The sequence below is a fragment of the Muntiacus reevesi genome, chromosome 4, assembly GCF_963930625.1.
Source record: "Muntiacus reevesi chromosome 4, mMunRee1.1, whole genome shotgun sequence".
NCBI lineage: Eukaryota > Metazoa > Chordata > Mammalia > Artiodactyla > Cervidae > Muntiacus > Muntiacus reevesi.
The window spans coordinates 157,990,302-158,010,004 of record NC_089252.1 but is presented as its reverse complement, the minus strand read 5'-3'; the positions used below and the strand labels follow the sequence as shown (position 1 = coordinate 158,010,004).

Genomic DNA, 19,703 nt, shown 5'->3' with positions numbered 1-19,703 from the left:
ATTCAGGGATGATTTCCTTAGGATGGACTGGTTGGATCTCCTTGCAGTCCAAAAGACTCTCAAGAGTCTTCTCCAACAAAACAGTTTAAAAGCATTAATTCTTCAGTGCTCAGCTTTCTTTCTAGTCCAACTCTCACATCCATACATGACTACTGGAAAAACCATAGCCTTGACTAGATGGGCCTTTGTTGGCAAAGTGATGTCTCTGCTTTTTAATATGCTCTCTAGGTTGGTCATAACTTTTCTTCCAAGGAGCAAGCGTCTTTTGATTTCCTGGCTGCAATCACCATCTGCAGTGATTTTGGAGCCCCCAAAAACAAAGTCTGTCACTATTTCCATTGTTTTCCCATTTATTTGCCATGAAGTGATGGAACTGGATGCCATGATCTTCATTTTTTGAATGTTGAGTTTTTAGCCAGCCTTTTCATTCTCCTCTTTCCCTTTCATCAAGAGGCTCTTTAGTTCTTTTTCACTTTCTGCCATAAGGGTGGTGTCATCTGCAAATCTGAGGTGATTGATGTTTCTCCCAGCAATCTTGATTCCAGCTTGTGCTTCATCCACCCAGCTTTTCTCATGATGTACTCTGCATATAAGTTAAATAAGCTGGGTGACAATATACAGCCTTGACGTGCTCCTTTCCCAATTTGGAACCAGTCTGTTGCTCCATGTCCAGCTCTAGCTGTTGCTTCCTGACCTGCATACAGATTTCTCAAGAGGCAGGTCAGATGGTCTGGTATCCCATCTCTTGAATAATTTTCCAGTTTGTTGTGATCCACACAGTCAAAGGCTTTGGCATGGTCAATAAAGCAGAAGTAGATGTTTTTCTGGAACTTTCTCACTTTTTAGATGATCCAATGGATGCTTGCAATTTGATCTCTGATTCCTCTGCCTTTTCTAAATCCAGCTTGAACATCTGGAAGCTCACGGTTCACGTATTGCTGAAGCCGAGCTTGGAGAATTTTGAGTATCACTTTGCTAGGATGTGAGATGAGTGCAATTGTGTGGTAGTTTGAGCATTCTTTGGCATTGCCTTTCTTTGGGATTGGAATGAAAACTGATCTTTTCCAGTCCTGTGGCCACTGCTGAGTTTCCCAAATTTGCTGGCATATTGAGTGCAGCACTTTCACAGCATCATCTTTTAGGATTTGAAATAGCTCAACTGGAATTCCATCACCTCCACTAGTTTTGTTCAGTGATGCTTCCTAAGGCCCACTTGACCTCACATTCCAGGATGTCTGTCTCTAGGTGAGTGGTCACACCATCGTGATTATCTGGGTCATGAAGATCTTTTTTGTATAGTTCTTCTGTGTGGTGGCTCAGATGGTAAATTGTCTGCTTACAATGTGGGAGACCCAGGTTTGATCTCTGGGTTGGGAAGATCCTCTGGAGAAGGAAATGGCAACCCACTTCAGTACTCTTGCCTGGAAAATCCCATGGATGGAGAAGCATGGTAGGCTACAGTCCATTGGGTCGCAAAGAGTTGGACTCTACTGAGTGACTTCACTTTCTGTGTATTCTTGCCACCACTTCTTAATATCTTATACTTCTGTTAGGTCCATACCATTTGTGTCCTTTATTGTGCCCACCTTTCCATGAAATATTCCCTTGGTATGCCTAATTTTCTTGAAGAGATGTCTAGTCTTTCCCATTCTATTGTTTTCCTCTATTCCTTTGCACTGATCACTGAGGAAGGCTTTCTTATCTCTCCTTGCTGTTCTTTGGAACTCTGCTATCAAATGGGTGTATCTTTCATTTCTCTTTTGCCTTTTGCTTCTCTTCTTTTCTTTTCTTTTTATTAAAAAAAATTTTTTTTATTAGTTGGAGGCTAATTACTTCACAGCATTTCAGTGGGTTTTGTCATACATTGACATGAATCAGCCATAGAGTTACACGTATTCCCCATCCTGACACCCCCTCCCACCTCCCTCTCCACTCGACTCCTCTGGGTCCTCGCAGTGCACCAGGCCTGAGCACTTGTCTCATGCATCCCACCTGGGCTGGTGATCTGCTTCACCATAGATAATATACATGCTGTTCTTTCGAAACATCCCACCCTCACCTTCTCCCACAGAGTCCAAAAGTCTGTTCTGTACTTCCGTGTCTCTTTTTCTGTTTTGCATATAGGGTTATCGCTACCATCTTTCTAAATTCCATATATATGTGTTAGTATGCTGTAATGTTCTTTATCTTTCTGGCTTACTTCACTCTGTATAATGGGCTCCAGTTTCATCCATCTCATTAGAACTGATTCAAATGGATTCTTTTTAATGGCTGAGTAATATTCCATGGTGTATATGTACCACAGCTTCCTAATCCATTCATCTGCTGATGGGCATCTAGGTTGCTTCCGTGTCCTGGCTATTATAAACAGTGCTGCAATGAACATTGGGGTGCACGTGTCTCTTTCAGATCTGGTTTCCTCAGTGTGTATGCCCAGAAGTGGTATTGCTGGGTCATATGGCAGTTCTATTTCCAGTTTTTTTAAGAAATCTCCACACTGTTTTCCATAGTGGCTGCACTAGTTTGCATTCCCACCAACAGCGTAAGAGGGTTCCCTTTTCTCCACACCCTCTCCAGCATTTATTGCTTGTAGACTTTTGGATAGCAGCCATCCTGACTGGCGTGTAATGGTACCTCATTGTGGTTTTGATTTGCATGTCTCTAATAATGAGTGATGTTGAGCATCTTTTCATGTGTTTGTTAGCCATCTGTATGTCTTCTTTGGAGAAATGTCTGTTTAGTTCTTTGGCCCATTTTTTGATTGGGTCATTTATTTTTCTGGAATTGAGCTGTAGGAGTTGCTTGTATATTTTTGAGATTAATCCTTTGTCTGTTTCTTCATTTGCTATTATTTTCTCCCAATCTGAGGGCTGTCTTTTCACCTTACTTATAGTTTCCTTTGTAGTGCAGAAGCTTTTAAGTTTCATTAGGTCCCATTTGTTTAGTTTTGCTTTTATTTCTAATATTCTGGGGGGTGGGTCATAGACGATCTTGCTGAGATTTATGTCGGAGAGTGTTTTGCCTATGTTCTCCTCAAGGAGTTTTATAGTTTCTGGTCTTACATTTAGATCTTTAATCCATTTTGAGTTTATTTTTGTGTATGGTGTTAGAAAGTGTTCTGGTTTCATTCTTTTACAAGTGGTTGACCAGTTTTCCCAGCACCACTTGTTAAAGAGGTTGTCTTTTTTCCATTGTATATCCTTGCCTCCTTTGTCAAAGATAAGGTGTCCATAGGTTCATGGATTTATCTCTGGGCTTTCTATTCTGTTCCATTGATCTATATTTCTGTCTTTGTGCCAGTACCATACTGTCTTGATGACTGTGGCTTTGTAGTAGAGTTTGAAGTCAGGCAGGTTGATTCCTCCAGTTCCATTCTTCTTTCTCAAGATTACTTTGGCTATTTGAGGTTTTTTGTATTTCCATACAAATTGTGAAATTATTTGTTCTAGTTCTGTGAAAAATACTGTTGGTAGCTTGATAGGGATTGCATTGAATCTATAGATTGCTTTGGGTAGAATAGCCATTTTGACAATATTGATTCTTCCAATCCATGAACACGGTATGTTTCTCCATCTGTTTGTGTCCTCTTTGATTTCTTTCATCAGTGTTTTATAGTTTTCTATGTACAGGTCTTTTGTTTCTTTAGGTAGATATACTCCTAAGTATTTTATTCTTTTTGTTGCAATGGTGAATGGTATTGTTTCCTTAATTTCTCTTTCTGTTTTTTCATTGTTAGTATATAGGAATGCAAGTGATTTCACTTCTCTTCTTTTCATAGCTATTTGTAAGACCTCCTCAGATAACCATTTTTACTTCCTGCATTTCTTTTTCTTTGGGATGATCTTGATCCCTGCCTCCTGTACAATGTCACGAACCTCTGTCCATAGTTCTTCAGGCACTCTATTTATCAGATCTATTCCCTTGAATCTATTTCTCACTTCCACTGTATAATTTCAAGGGATTTAATTTAGGCCATACCTGAATGGTCTAGTGGTTTTCCCTACTTTCTTCAATTTAAGTCTGAACTTGGCAATAAGGAGTTCATGATCTGAGCCACAGTCAGCTCCCGGTCTTGTTTTTGCTGACTGTATAGAACTCCTTCATCTTTGGCTGCAAAAAATATAATCAGTCTGATTTTGGTATTGACCATCTGGTGATGTCCCTGTGTAGAGTTTTCTCTTGTGTTGTTGGAAGAGTTGCTATGACCAGTGCGTTCTCTTGGCAAAACTCTCTTCACCTTTGCCCTGTTTCATTCCATACTCCGAGGCCAAATTTGCCTGTTACTCCAGGTGTTTCTTGACTTCCAACTTTTGCATTCCAGTCCCCTATAATGAAAAGGACATCTTTTTTTTTGGGGGGGGGGTGTTAGTTCTAGAAGGTCTTGTAGGTCTTCATAGAACTGTTCAACTTCACTTTCTTCAGCATTACTGGTAGAGGCATAGACTTAGATTACTGTGAGATTCAATGGTTTGCCTTGGAAATGAACAGAGATCATTTTGTCATTTTTGAGATTGCATCCAAATACTGCATGTCGGACTCTTCTGTTGAGGTTTTGTGGAACCCTCAGCATGACAGAATTGAAGAGTACCTAGTACTTAAGCCTTCAGATAAACTAGTGCCTAAGCAACCTCTGACTCCACAAAAGATCTAATCCTTCTGGAATTATTCAGAGGTCATTGGTTTCAGACCACCGAGATCAAAACTCTTAGCAAATCATCTATTGTGGCATTCTCTTGTCAACTCTGCTGTCCTGGGCTGGAATTACAGCCTTGTGCAAAGAGGCGCAAATGTAAATGTTCACGGATGCAGATGAAGGTTTAGCACCCTATAAAGCTGCACTGTCAGTGTGTGCTCATTGGCCCAGGTCTACCTGAGATCCAGATAAGGAGAGCTCTGATGATTAAACAGGTACCTCCTGTGTACTTCCCAAACAGACAATACCGCAGGAGTGACCGCATCTGGATTTAGCAGTGGTAGGATTCTGTTGCCAGCTCACCCAAAGAGTGGGAAGAATGAAAAAAATTTCCCTTCAGAGACATTCCCTAGAATTCATACAGTTTCCCCTTTCAGTGACTTTTCACCATATTTCATAATAACTGGTTTTCAAAGCTGTTATCCTGTGAGTGGACTATGTGAGTAAAACCAGTATGTAACAGGGGTAAATTGCAGAGATTTAAAGAATTTATCTGTCTTTTCCAGAGTATCTTTATCTTCATACTTATCAGCTGGCTCACCCACCAGTTCTGACCCCTGGATTTACTGTTCTTTCTTGCAAAATTCATCATCATTTATCATGATGCTTGCTATCCTCTCCCCCTCACCCAACCCTCTCTCCTCCTGGTCCTTGAAGAAGATGGACAGGTCTTCTTAGGTCTGAGCCACTGGTCTACCCCTCACTCAAGAGCACCCCTTGGATTCTGCCCTATACACGCCCTTAAGCAAATCATTGTTTTTATTTTTTTTAAGCTTTTTTGTTTTGAAATAATTTCAAACTTATGAATTATAACAGTGAGTGCTATGACATATCCTTACCAAGACCCATTAATCTTATTCTAACATTCTGCCACAGTTTCAGAGTAGAATGCATATCTCCTGAATGAATTGTTAAATATCAGTAAAGACAGCAAATTTAAGAAATGCAAAATCGATATAATGCTTTAATCCATAATCCATATTTCAATTTCATCAATTGACTCAAGCATTGTTTTTGGCATTTGTTGTTGCTGTTTTTTTTTCTAAGAAGGATCCCATCCAGGATTCTGTGTTTTATTTAGTTGTCAAATCTCTTAATCTGCCATAATCTGGAACATTTCCTGTCTTTAAAATCATCCTTATGTCATTGACCTTATTGAATGTTATGTCAGTTATCTTTATGCTATGTATTTCCCTCCATTTGCAATTATTTGATGTTTTCTTATGATTAGATTCAAGTTATAGGCACCTTGTCAACAGAACTGTTCCTCTTCTCTTGGGTTCAGTGTTTTTTCTCTAACAGATTAATTATTCAATTATTTCCCAGTGGATCACAAATATAACTGCACATTAGAATCCATGGGAAGATTTTTACACTCTGATGCTGAGGTCCTGTGTTGGCAAATTCTAATTCAATAGATCTGAGGGAAAATTTGAGAATCTAAAAAAGCTTCCTAGATGATTCTGATGTGTGTAAGACCAGGACTGAGAGCCACAGACTTCCTATCTCAATTTGCACATCCTGGCTTCTCCTTCAATCTCATTTTCCTTCATTGCTATATTCTCTCCCCTCTGCATCAACCTTCACCTGGGCTCCACCTCATCTGTCAAAGGGAACCCATATGCTAGACAAATACTGGCAGGTTAAAGAGCCCATGTCAATGCACATGCTTGATTTTATGGGTTGCGTTTTATGTGCATGTGACCCATATTGTGACAATATAAGAACACAGCCTTTTGGTGCACCAAATGGAGAGTCAGGCAAATCCCCTATAATTAATAGAAAATGAAAGAAAAGGAAAGTCCTAGAGATTTTAAAACCAGAGAGGGTCGAGTGAATCATAAGCCATATTATGCTATTAGCACATAATAGTCCACGTTAGCGGGCAATCTGAGAGAACTACAGTCCTTTGTCAGAATTAGGCTTAAATGGTGCACTTATAAATAAGGGTCGTCAGAGACACATCCCTCCCTCAATATTATACCCCCGGCATGAGCTCCCTGTGCTGTGAGCAGCCTCAGCATCTGTTTATCTTTTATCCTATGCACTCTAGACAACCTGAGAATCTTCTCTTGATCACAAGGAGTCATTAGGGGATGGTTTGGAATGTTTCTTTTTACTGTATGTTTGCACTTCTGCTGCTAAGTGTTTGTCTCAGAAAAGGGGAATGTTGTCCCATTTTTAGTTCTGGCCACAGAGCAGTGGGGCAGTGGGGAGATGCCCCTGTGTTTATGTAACGTGATAAAGGGGTTGACCCCAGACTTGCTGGGGGTGGGTTTTGTTTTGTTTGTTTTTTGCATTTGTCTCCTCAATTATTTGGAGACTCATGTTGGGCGGTGATGTCTCTAGGGCCAAATGAAAGGAAGCACAGAACCATTAAACCTGCACCAGCACCACAATGGCTATTCATGAACTGAGGAAATGCGGTCCCTCTCGCAGGCCTGGGCCAGGGCAGGATGGCGGTGGGGGGAAGAAGGGGGTGTGTCTCCAAACAAAACTGATGGGTGTTTATTAGAACCAGCCAGTAACATTTTTAATGCATGTTCAATACTTCATTCCTTTGAAAGCATTGTCATGTGATAATGCTAGCTCATCTGGTTCTTACAACAATCCTGTGACATAGGCAGGGTAGTGAAAAAGAGACAAAAACAAGAAGCTAGTGTTAATTTCTAAAGCAGTCAACATTACTGAATACTTATCGTGTATAGACAATGCACTAAACACTTCTTAATCAGATTGTAATCTTCACAGCTGTTTTATGTGGCAGATAGAGTACCTTAATTATCCTTATTTTAAAGAGGAAGCAAGTGTGACCTGAGTAACTACTAGTTGATAACACTTGGATTTAAACCAGGTTTCTCTGACATGAAAGCCCTGGCTCTTTACCACTTTATCAAACCATCTCCCCCAAGGTCACATGGCTGAGAGACGATCCAGATCAGTCCTTTCTTGAGAGCCCATGACTCAAATGATAAATGAACTCCGCTCAGAGTTTGAAGAGAAACACAATTCCGTGGCCTGTCTTCTCTTCCTTTGGAGGCCATTTAGGCACATGCAATTTCCTCCTGCACCCCATGCTCATGGCCCCAAAAGGTTGACTTCCTGCTACCTCCAGTCCTGCCTGTCTCTCCTTGCCCATAGGAAATGGCTAATACGTGAAAGGTGAACCTCTGACACCCACCTCTGGTCTGATCTACACCTGGGCTTGTGTACAAAGACAGAGTATATCTCTGTGGATGTGGCACACAGGGGTGCCTGGATGAGGGTATGTGCAGGGGCTGAAATCCAGCCGATGTTCCAACATGGAGCCTCGTGCATGCCTGCTAGAACCATGGCCTGGAAATGCCTTTTTCTCTAATGAACACAAAGAACCTGGAGGCCAGCAGCAGTTCAGTGTTTTTTCAGGCTCCACTTACCCACCCCGGGCCCCCTTCCGTCAAGATTGTACCTTTGCTAAAGTCACAGCAGACTGGAATTAGATGCATTAATTCTGCTACTTGATTATTTAGCTTTTATGGCACCATCCCCTCCCACCCACTGACTTCCCAGGTGGCTCAGATGGTTAAGAATCTGCCTACAATGCAGGAGACCCAGGTTCGATCCCTGGGTCAGGTTCAGTGGTTTGATCCCTGGATTGGGAAGATCCCCTGGAGAAGGGAATGGCTACCCACTCCATAGACATGTCTATAGACATGTCTGTCTATAGAATCCTACAGACAAAGGAGCCTTGGCGGGCTACAGTCCATAAGGTCACAAAAGTTCGGACACAACTGATCTACTAACACTTTACTTTCCCCCCTCATAACACATGCACAAAAGTGCCATCAATGGTGGGAAACTAAGGCATTTAGTGAGTCCATGAGAGAGATATTGTGAATGAAGGATGAGATTTATCTAGATCAGTTGTTCTGGAATTTAAAAGTGCATCCATGTGACTTGGAGGGTTTGCTAAAACAAAGATTGCTGGACCATACACTCAGAGATTCTGATTCAGTTGGTCTACGGTAGGGCCATAGTGGCTGCATGTCTAACAAATTCTGGATCTGGGGTCCATACTTTGCGTACCACTGAACTAGATATTTCTTGACTCATGCCATAGGCAAGCTTCTTATTCTACCAACTTTGTCCTTGTAAAGACACACACAAACACACATACACACAATCACATAATACTGTAATGGTAACAATAATAACAGCAACGCTGCTGCTGCTAAGTCGCTTCAGTCGTGTCCGACTCTGTGCGACACCATAGATGGCAGCCCACCAGGCTCGCCCGTCCCTGGGATTCTCCAGGCAAGAACAGCAATAGCTAATATTAATTAAACACTATTTTCTAGGCAATACTGTAGGCACGTAATACAGGTTGATTTACTTAATTCATGTCCTGGATGAGAGAAAGAGAGTCTTGAAGCCAAGTACTGGCTCAGGTTCACAATCCTCCAAACTGACATAAGAGGATGTGAGGAAAGAGAAGAAAAAGGACAAAGGTAGGGAAAAATCTGCTCCGAAAAGGGTCAACTTAGGACAGTTTTGCAGGAGCATCAGTGAGTGACGTTGGGTTCCAAATCATTTCTTTCTTGGCCTTTGTCTTCATTAATAGGAGCTCTATGCAAGAGAATAAGGTGACTAGATGGGCGGGAGTGTATGTGTGTGTGTTTCCTCTCCTCTTTGCTCTGCTACTGTTTAACCATGTGACCTTGGGTGACTCCTTCTTGCCTCTTTAAGCTGCTGCTGCTGCTGCTAAGTCACTTCAGTCGTGTCCGACTCTGTGCGACCCCATAGACGGCAGCCCACCAGGCTCCCCCATCCCTGGGACTCTCCAGGCAAGAACACTGGAGTGGGTTGCCATTTCCTTCTCCAGTGCATAAAAGTGAAAGTGAAGTTGCTCAGTCGTGTTCGACTCTCTGCAATCCCATGGACCATAGCCCACCAGGCTCCCCCGTCCATAGAATTCTCCAGGAAAGACTATGAAATGGGTTGTCATTGCCTTCTCCAGGGGATCTTCCCTGGGGATTGAACCCGGGTCTCCTGCATTACAGGCAGATTCTTTACCATCTGAGCCACCAGGGAAGCCCAATAAATACTATGGTAGATTGTGGAATGACCACAGATTCATCTCACCCAATACATATGCCCCTTTTCAAGGAGACTTTGCAGCTCTTTCCCATTAAGAAGTGGATTCTACCCATCCACCTCCTCAGTCTGGCCTGGCTCAGAATTCCACTGACTGATTGAATGTGGCAAAAGTAATGTGTGGTCACAGAGCCTAGGCCTCAGTAGACTTGTAGCTTCCACCTTTCTTCTCTTGCAAAGCTTTCCAAAACCATCTGGTAAAGAACGTGGTATCATCTCATGGAGGCTGAGAGGCCAGGTAGAGAACCAAGCACGTAGCCAGTTCAAATGCTAGCCATGGAAGAGGCTACTGTGAAGCTTCCAGCTCATCTGAGCCCCCATGCTGAAGGCAACTTCAAGAGTGAGCCTGGGTGAAACCAGCAGAGGAGGCTCGCACTCTCACCCTCCAACTAACAAAACCATGAGAAATAGTAAGCTCTTATTGTTTTAAACTACTAAGTTTTGGGGTTGTTTGTTACACAGTGATGGAAAATAGATACAAGTACCCACCTCTCAGAATATATGAAAGTGCTTTATAGGCCTTGTCTCTCCCGGTCCTCACAATAGCCCTAAGAGGTAGAGGTTCATTTTAATAGATGAGGAAACTGAAGTTGGTCACCAGCTAGTAAGAGGAATTCAGGCCTTCGACTTCAAAGCCTGAGCTCTTAACTGCTGTGTTTTGATACTAGTTAAGTTCTCAAGAAATATTATTATTTGTTGAATGTATGAATATTTTCCAAAGTCACTGGACAGTTTTTTGTTTTTTTTTTTTGGTGGTTGAGGGTGAGGAATTGAAGAGTGATTAAGAGATGAAACAGGAGAAATTACAAAGGAGAAAGTGTGTATGTGTGTATAATTAGTTCCTCGATAAAATTCTCTATCTCTCTCTCTATATATATTTGATAATAGAAACATATTGAACACTAGATACACACAAATTTCAACAACTGGTGCTTCATCTGGGAGCTCATATAAACCTTAGCATGAATTTCCCCTTAGAAAAAATTAAAACTCGAAAGACAAAAAAAAACCCAACAGAGTATTTATCACAACCCAAGGCTGCAAACCCAGCTCTGGGCTGGATCACATGAGCTCTGTAACACAGGACCGGCTTGCTCCTGGAACTCTAGAGCTGGCCATCCTTGCCTCACCCCGGTAGAGACCAGCCACATCTAGGAGCTTCCTATATGTTTGTTTTACAGTGGTAAAACTTGGGCAAAAATGAGGCAATATTCTTTTTTGCTAAAATACAGCCTTATAGTGTTCAGGCAGATATGTCTCTATTGATTGTAGTTTTTATTTGGCATGTTTTTTATTTGATGCAGGGTTTTTTTTTTGTGTTTTTTTGGTACTGATTCTCTCTCTCTCTCTCTCCTTCTCTCTCTCTCTTTCTCTCTCTCTCTATATATATGCTTGCTGTTGTTGTTGTCTAGCCACTAAGCTGTGTCTGACTTGTTTGTAACCCCATGAACTTAGCCCTCTAGGCTCCTCTGTCCATGGAATTCTCCAGGCAAGAATACTGGATTAGGTTGCCATTCCCTTCACCAGGGGTTCTTCCTGACCCAGGGATTTAACCTGTGTCCCTTGTATTGCAGGCAGATTCTTTACCATTTGAGCCACCTGGGAAGCCTATAAGTCCTAAGTAAGTTCAGATACTCAGTCGTGTCTGACGCTTTGCGACCCCATGAACTGCAGCCGGCCAGGCTTCCCTGTCCATCACCAACTCCCAGAACTTGCTCAAACTCATGTCCATAGAGTTGGTGATGCCATTCAATCATCTCATCCTCTGTTGTTCCCTTCTCCTCCTGCCTTCAGTCCTTCCCAGAATCAGGGTCTTTTCCAATGAGCCAGTTCTTTGTATCAGGTGGCTAAAGTATTGGAGTTTCAGTCTCAGCATCAGTCCTTCCAATGAATATTCAGGACTGATTTCCTTTAGGATGGACTGGTTGGATCTCCTTGCAGTCCAAGGGACTCTCAAGAGTCCTCTCCAACACCACAGTTCAGAAGCATCAATTCTTTGGTGCTCAGCTTTATTTATAGTCCAACTCTCACAACCATACATGACTGCTGGAAAAAGCCTGTATATATACCGATAAAAATTAGTACATATATGCTGATATCAATACATACACACACAGAGCCTCCTGATGAGGGCGAAAGAAGAGAGTGAAAAAGCTGGCTTAAAACTCAACATTTAAAAAACTAAGATCATGGCATCTGGTCCTATCATTTCATGACCTATAGAAAGGGAAAAAAGTGGAAACAGTGACAGATTATATTTTCTTGGGCTCCAAAATCACTGTGGACAGTGACTGCAGCCTTGAAATTAAAAGACACTGTTCCTTGGAATGAAAGCTATGACAAACCTAGACAGTTTATTAAAAAGCAAAGACATCACTTTACTAACAAAGTTTTGTATAGTCAAAGCTATGGTTTTTCCAGTAGTCATGTATGGATGTGAGAGTTTGACCATAAAGAAAGGTAATCACTGAAGAATTGCTGTTTTCTTGATGTTTTCGAATTGTGGTGCTGAAGAAGACTCTAGAGAGTCCCTTGAACTGCAAAGAGATCAAACCAGTCAATCCTAAAGGAAATCAACCCTGAGTCTTCATTGGAGTGACTGATGCTGGAGCTGAAGCTCCAATACTTTGGCTACCTGATGTGAAGAACTGACTCATTGGAAAAAACCCTGATGCTAGGAAAGATTGAAGGCAGAAGAAGAAGTGGGTGGCAGATGATGAGATGGTTAGATAGCATCACTGACTCAGTGGACAGGAGTTTGAATGAACTCTGGGAGATGGAGAAGGACAGGGAAGCCTGGAGTGCCACAGTCCATGGGGTCTCAAAAGAGTCAGACATGACTTAGGGACTGAACAAAAGCAACATATACACAAAATACACACATAAGTACAGAAAAAAAGTAAACATAAATATTTAAGCTCAGCTATAAGAATCCTCTAATAAACTGGTGTTAGAATACAGCTTTAGTCAAGGCACATTCAGCCAGAATGAGAAGGTGTTCCACCAAGAAGTGTTCAATTCCACAAGCAAGTGGTGAAACTCTCACTGACATCAGTGGTTGAAAGGGCTCAGGACTTGGAGATTTAGGGAGACCACAGGGCCAGTTCATGATGGCATTCTTAAGTAACAGCGTTCCTGCTCCTTTTTCCTGTCTTTCCTTCCTACTTTCCAAGCCCAGATAAATCTGAAACCATGAAGATCAAGCTTGGAGAGGTGGGTATATAGCTGGTGAGATGTGAGAGAATTTGAACATACTCCCTTTCCCCTATTTCAAGACCAAGCTTGGTGGGGTGATGGAAGGGAGAAGCTAACATTTCAATTGAACTTAGAGTTTAGGTTATCTGTTGAAATAATATTTTTGCTAATAGGCTGACAGTGAATATTGAGCTTTAAACTGATTAAAAAGTGTCCAGAAAAGTCATGATGCCTTCTGAACTCTTCAGAGACAAGGCAAGAAATAGGTTGGAGGGCAGATTTATAGCACTGGCTCTATTTGTTTTGCAATCAATAATGAGGTATGGGTTCACTAGTGAGGAGTCGTGTGCAATTTTAATTTCTGCACAATGCAATGGAAAACAGCTCTAAAATGGTTAAGTCACATGCATAGTGTTGAGCTTTTACTTTCTTTAAATTACTTGGGTTGCTTTTGTGTGTGTGGATGTGTTCAGTCATGTCTGACTCTTTGTGACGCCACAGACTATTGGCAGCCAGCCTCCTCTGTCTATGGAATTTTCCAGGCAAGAGTACTAGAATGGGTTGCCATTTCCTCCTGCAGAGAGTCCTCCTGACCCAGGGATCGAACCCATGGTCTCTGCATCTCTTGCATTGACAGGTGGATTCTTTACTGTTGCACTGCCTGGGAAGCCCTCAGGTCGCTTATTATGAAACAGCTAAACACTGCCAAATGAAACCTTAGCTTTTAAAATGTGCTTTAATTACAGCTATTGTCTAAAATGATGGCCTAAAACCCTGAGTTCACCAAAGAGGTGAACACCTGAAATGGAAACGCTATGAGAACAGATTCTATAGCCGTGTACTGGCTGCTTCTCAGCCATTTACCTGTCCTCTTGTGGATGCTGAGATAGACTTGCTATATGACTCAGCTTATCCTTGTGCATCTTCACAAATCTAGTATAATGATTCCTGAATCTTCCATTGCTTTGTGACTCTCTCCCCTCCCTTATAAGCATAAATGATGGTGACCTATATGCAGGGGGACCTGCAAATTACTGATTGTAATTTTCATTTCCTGATTTTAATTCTTGTAAGACTATGAACCCTGACTTCAGTTCAGAAATGAGGCCTGTACAGGAGTTATAATTATCTTCAGCTTATAAAGGTGTAGCCATTTAAGTTCTACCTCCAAGATTTTCTCATTATGCAAAATGCCTTCATGTACAGTTAACAACAGAGACACAGAGTGCCTCATCACCCACTTGAGTAGCATTATTTCTGGCAAAGCCAGTCTTTGCAAACAACGGGCTTCCTGAGGCCTTCCCAAGACACACTCCACACACTGCCTTCTCCTCACTTACCTCTTCCGTGGTGCTGGAGAAGGGTGGAGTAGTCCAGGGAACCCAAGATGTCATTCCAGCCACCCACAGGCTGAGGTGCTGCCTCTGGCTAATGTTCTGGCTGTAGTTTTCCGGGGTACTTCTGGTGAAGACCTCGGTGGTGTTTCTAATAAGGTGTCCCGGGCTATATGGAAGTGCATTAAAAGTAGAGGGGGTCTGGGGAGGAGCTGTGTTTCTTACGCTCCTTACTGAGACTTCAGTTCCCGGGCCAGCTGAGTAAAGAAAGCACAGGTGCTAAAATTACCCTCGTGTTCGATACAGTCTTCATATAAAAACAGGTTTTCTTAGAAAAAGACCGCTTTAACAATGGGCATGTAGGTAAGTTTCAGTTCCACGAAAAATAGAAGATCGTTTGAGTGTGACCATACCCACTTGCCCTGTCTTGTTACCCATCTCTTATCCATCTATCCAGTTTAAAAGGTGCAGGGAGAATTATGGAAACTGTGCTATCAGGGAGAAGCCCAAAATGAGGCTCAAGATGGAAAAGGCCTTTTTATAATTTAGCAAGATGTAAATATCAGCTGTTCTCTTAAATGGTAATAAAATAACCAAGACCATTAAGCATCTTTTCCTTGAGATGTGAAGGATTGTTCAGGGTACCATGTATATGCAATTGCCAGATGTAGCAAATAAAAATATGTGATGCCCAGTTAAATTACTATTTCATATAAATAACCAAAGACTCAGTATATTTTAATATATCCCCAATATACAACATTCAAAGATTATATTATATTGTATGTTAGGAATATGCTTATACGAAAAACTGTCATTTATCTGAAATTCAAACGTAACTGGGTGTGGTGTATTTTATCCAGCAACCCTACCTGTACATCTACTAAAGCTTTGGTAAATGTTTGGACATTCTCCCTAGTTTCTATTTGTGTTTATCTTCCTGAATTCTGTGCCACTATTGCTATTGTGCCTGGTATATGTAGAGATGTACTCATTCCTGGGATGTCTTCTATAGGACAGATCCAACTGTACTATTAGTAATATGTCTTTACAACAGACCCCAAGAAGCAGTCTTAATTCTGCACTCTTAACTGATTTAGGTGATAGAATGTCCTTTTACACAGACACTAATCTATTGTTGGGATGCAAAAAATTCTATACGTGGAGATTAGTATTTTGGCTATTTCGAGCTTTGGCCAATGTCAATCCTCGGAGTTGATTACTACCTAAGACAATTTTAGCTCTCATATCCTCAGAAAAAAAAAGATTTAATGGTGAGGTGAGGGCAGAGACAAGCTTCCATATACCTAGCATGTAATTATGTGTCTTTGCATGTCGACCTATGTTTACTCTTCTTCACCAAGGAGCAGTTGGTATGTTCTCCTCTTGAGAACTATTTTTTTAAGTCAGTTTATAGAATTAATTCAATGGATGAAACAAGACTTTTACCAAGTTAGGTAAATGATCAAAGCACTCTTGAAATTTCTTTTGCAAATAACATAGCTTACCACCATTGCAAGTAGCTTTGGGATATCTTATGGAAAAAATTCTACTCTTTTATAACTGTCTTTAGTTAACCTTCTAAACGTATTTTTAAAACACGCCAAACCAAACAAGTTCATTTTCCAGTTTAGGACACCACCTTTTTTCCAAAGAAAGAACCTACAGAATATTCAAGTCTGGTACCCCTTCATTTTGTGTCTATGTTTTAACTTGTGCTATTTAAGAAACAGGAAGGAAACTTTAGTCTTAACATTTAACTTCCAAATTTTGTGAATTTCAAAACAAACTTTGCTAGGTATCACAATCTCCTTTGGAGCTTGTTGGAATGTTAAAGCCTTACTGCCCCACTCCCTACCCCCAAATTATGATCTAGTATATCTGGTGTGGGATCTAGCACCTGCATTTATATACATTTCTCTGGTGTAATATACTCTAAATATGTAACTTTATCCATATGTACAATATGAGCCAAAGCTAAACCCTAATCATGTCTAATGTGGGAATTGAAGAATTATGAAGTAGATGAAAAGAAAGAAAAATCCATCATAGAAATATATAAGGTGATTAAAATAATTTCACCTTTCCATTGCCTGAACTCTTTGTTGAAATGGGTGCTATGAAATTATACTAAAAATAGTATATCTCTGTGTGTTTTGGGTTCTATAAGTCTTCTGATGTTCTTTTAAAAGGTATATACCCTTTACAGTTCATGAAAGAACAAGATGTGTTTTGACAAATGCAAGGAAAAGTTCCTACACAATGGAACAATATGTTGAAGCTATTTTTAAAAAGCTTTATTGTACCATTGCTATTACATTGTTTCCACATTATACACAATTCCTCTTAGAACACAATTCAAAATAAGGTGGACCATCCTAAGTTCAATCTAAGAAGTTTAGTATTTAGTGTAGAAAAAATAAAGCTTAGCACTTAGAGCTCATCTATAAGATGATTTGCAATGACTGTGTCATATCAAGACCATATTTCAAATACATTTCTTTAAAAAGCAATAAGCATTTTAGTTTATTAATTCATTTATGATTGCCTCAGAAATAATCATAATAGAAATGGAATTTTTGTATAATGATAGTGGAGACAATGCACAATTTGTTAGTTTCCCTCTTTTAAATGATTAAAAAAATGTTCAAGCATATTGAAAGCAAGAACTTGAACAAAACTCATTTTGGATATATAAAATTTAAACTATATTGATACTTTCTATTCTGTAGGAAGATACCAAATGTAATGAGTCCTTTAAAAGTGGAAAAGCAATCTGGAAAAGAGATAAATGAAACAGAAGATACCTCAGAAAAATGATGATTTGTATATATACATTTGCACATAAATATTTAAGTTAATATACAAGATATATTAAATAAGATTTGACTAGAATAAAGTGAAAGGTCTGGGCATTATAATATTCTGAATAATTATTAGAAATGTTAAAATGAATAATTAAAATTTCAGAAAATGCAGTCAATGAAATAAAGAATACATTTAAAATTACACATGCCTAAAATTTGAAAAAGTGAGTTAGGAAGTTAAGCATTTTTGAAAAGAGTACCAAAGATGGAAACTTTACAAACAATAGGAGGCATAACAATCAAGAAAGCATAATCAGGGGTTAATTTTTTTTTAAAGAAACCTTAAAAAGATGCAAGATTAGGAAAAAGTAAAATTAATAAATGGAAATTGATACCAAGACATAGGATAGTAAAACATCAAAGCATAGCAAAGTAAAAAATTTAGATTAAAAAATAAAAGTTTAGCCAATCAAAGAAATGCTTTTCAATAGCTAATTACTACTCAACTACTGTACTATGGTTTGTTAGATGACGATGAGCCTGGTTTATCCTAATGTCCCACATTTTCTTTTGGGAAAATGCACACACAAACATTGGAAAAGGATGAAATGGTGGTGTAGAAGGATGGAGGGAGAAGAATGATTTATTAGTTCATGGCTACAAGGCTTTGGGGGAGACATGCTGAGCCAGAGCCTAAACAGGGTTAGGGCAAAAGCATGTGGAAAGCAGGTGAATTACTTGGTGTGCCCAGGGCTGGCTCTTCTGTTAGGCGCAACACAAACACTGCCTAGGGCTCTTGATTTCTAGGATCCATGAAATGGTTTACTTTCTTTGAAAATAATTTTTAACAAAGAACTTTCAGTGTCAAAAAAATGTTAATTTTTTTTCATAGGTTGTGAATAAATAAGAATGCTAGGACCCATGATAATTTTTTATTTTTTATTTTTTTTCCCAGTGGAGGAAGGAACTCACAAAGATATAAGAGCACAGAGCCCATGGAAGTCATATGCAGCCTTGGGTGTGTCCTGGTAAGTTCAGTGCTGTGTCACAGGCTGAAAATCGTTGAGCAACTCCGGATGCTATGTTAGATGTTTTTCAGTGATCATAGAAAGCATATATTAATACTCAATGACCGGATGATTTTCAATGATCATGTAAATAAATGGTTAATTGCAAAGTCCATGTTGTTATAATGATGCAAGGAGGGAAACTCTAAAATGTCAGTGACAGCCAATTTGGTCAGACTCTGTGTATACAAAGACACTTTCTGTTTTGCTTTGTTCATTTCCCATCAAGCTCTCTGTATTTACAAGCACTACTACCGATCACTAGAGGAAATAGCTGCTAAAACCCAGTCTCCCAAGAGCATATATGATTGCTTATCTATTACAATGCTTATGCATTTTATTCCCTCACCCATACGACTACAATGAAACAATTACTTTAACCAGCAGGTATATCAAGCCTGCCAACAATATGATTTACTTCAGCAGTGAGATCTCATAGTGATTTTACTAACTCAGCCATATCAGGGACACTTAAAAATATATCTGGAAAAATTTGCTTGTCCTCAGACAAAACTGAGATCTGAATGAATGAATCTGTAGCAGATGTGGAATAAATGTTGATTGGTTGGCTGACATATACAATGTTACTCTTCATACAATATGAAACATCTTAGTGAAAGTAACAATTTTAGACAGTCATCCTGGGTGTTTATACTTGTAAGGAGACTTGGAATTCCTTGGAATAGGTATCCAAACCACAGATGGAATTTTGTACTCTTCATTTGGAAGTCCTAGAACTATTTGGGTATGGTTTACTGTCAATAGATTGGTGCTGGTGTTGTGGAACCCCTTTTCAAGTTTAGAATGCTTTTATTTTTCTGTCTTAAGGATTATTTGCTTAGGTATGCTTGCAAATATGTAATATCCTTTGAGAAGATTTCTCTGTTTCTCATGTAAAAGAGGGGGCCCAATGAATGAGTTATTTTCCATATTGTGTAGGGCCATACAACTTCAATAATTCATTTAATGTGACACATTGGCAAGAATATATATTGGAGGAAGGGATATTTTTTCTACTCATACTCTATTATAACTAACTATTTACTTATTTGCCTTCTCATTATCCTAAGGAGCAAGACATATTTAGTGATTCTCAGGTTTGGCTGCATATTGGAAGTATTTAAAAAATATAATCCTTGAGTTAGTTGACCTAGAGGATGAAGCCAAGATATTAATACTATTTCACGTTCCCACTGTATTCTGATGTAAAACTTGGGTTGAGAATAACTGGTGTAGGGTACTTCAGTTACTAGCACAAGTTCTGGCACCTAGTAGGAAGTAGAGAAACATTATTTAACTACTTGAATGGCATTATGAATGTTTCTTCTATGAAACAAATATGAAATATATAGCCCAGGTTTTGACCTTCACAAGTATGCTTTTACTGATGAGCCTAATAAAAAAAAATACATCCTCTGAATGAACAGCATGCATATTTGTGCTACTTAAAAGTGTAGTATTTATTAATTCTTAA

The 19,703-nt window shown here is 39.8% G+C and overlaps 1 protein-coding gene across 1 annotated transcript in view; it reads right to left on the bottom strand.

The window, feature by feature from the left end:
* Positions 1 to 19,703, bottom strand: part of PTPRB (protein tyrosine phosphatase receptor type B) — a 123,190-nt gene that overhangs the window by 99,502 nt on the left and 3,985 nt on the right. The window contains exon 3 of the mRNA XM_065934625.1: positions 14,362 to 14,612. Within this exon, the coding sequence (XP_065790697.1) occupies positions 14,362 to 14,612 (251 nt within the window). The remainder of the gene's footprint in view (positions 1 to 14,361; positions 14,613 to 19,703) is intronic.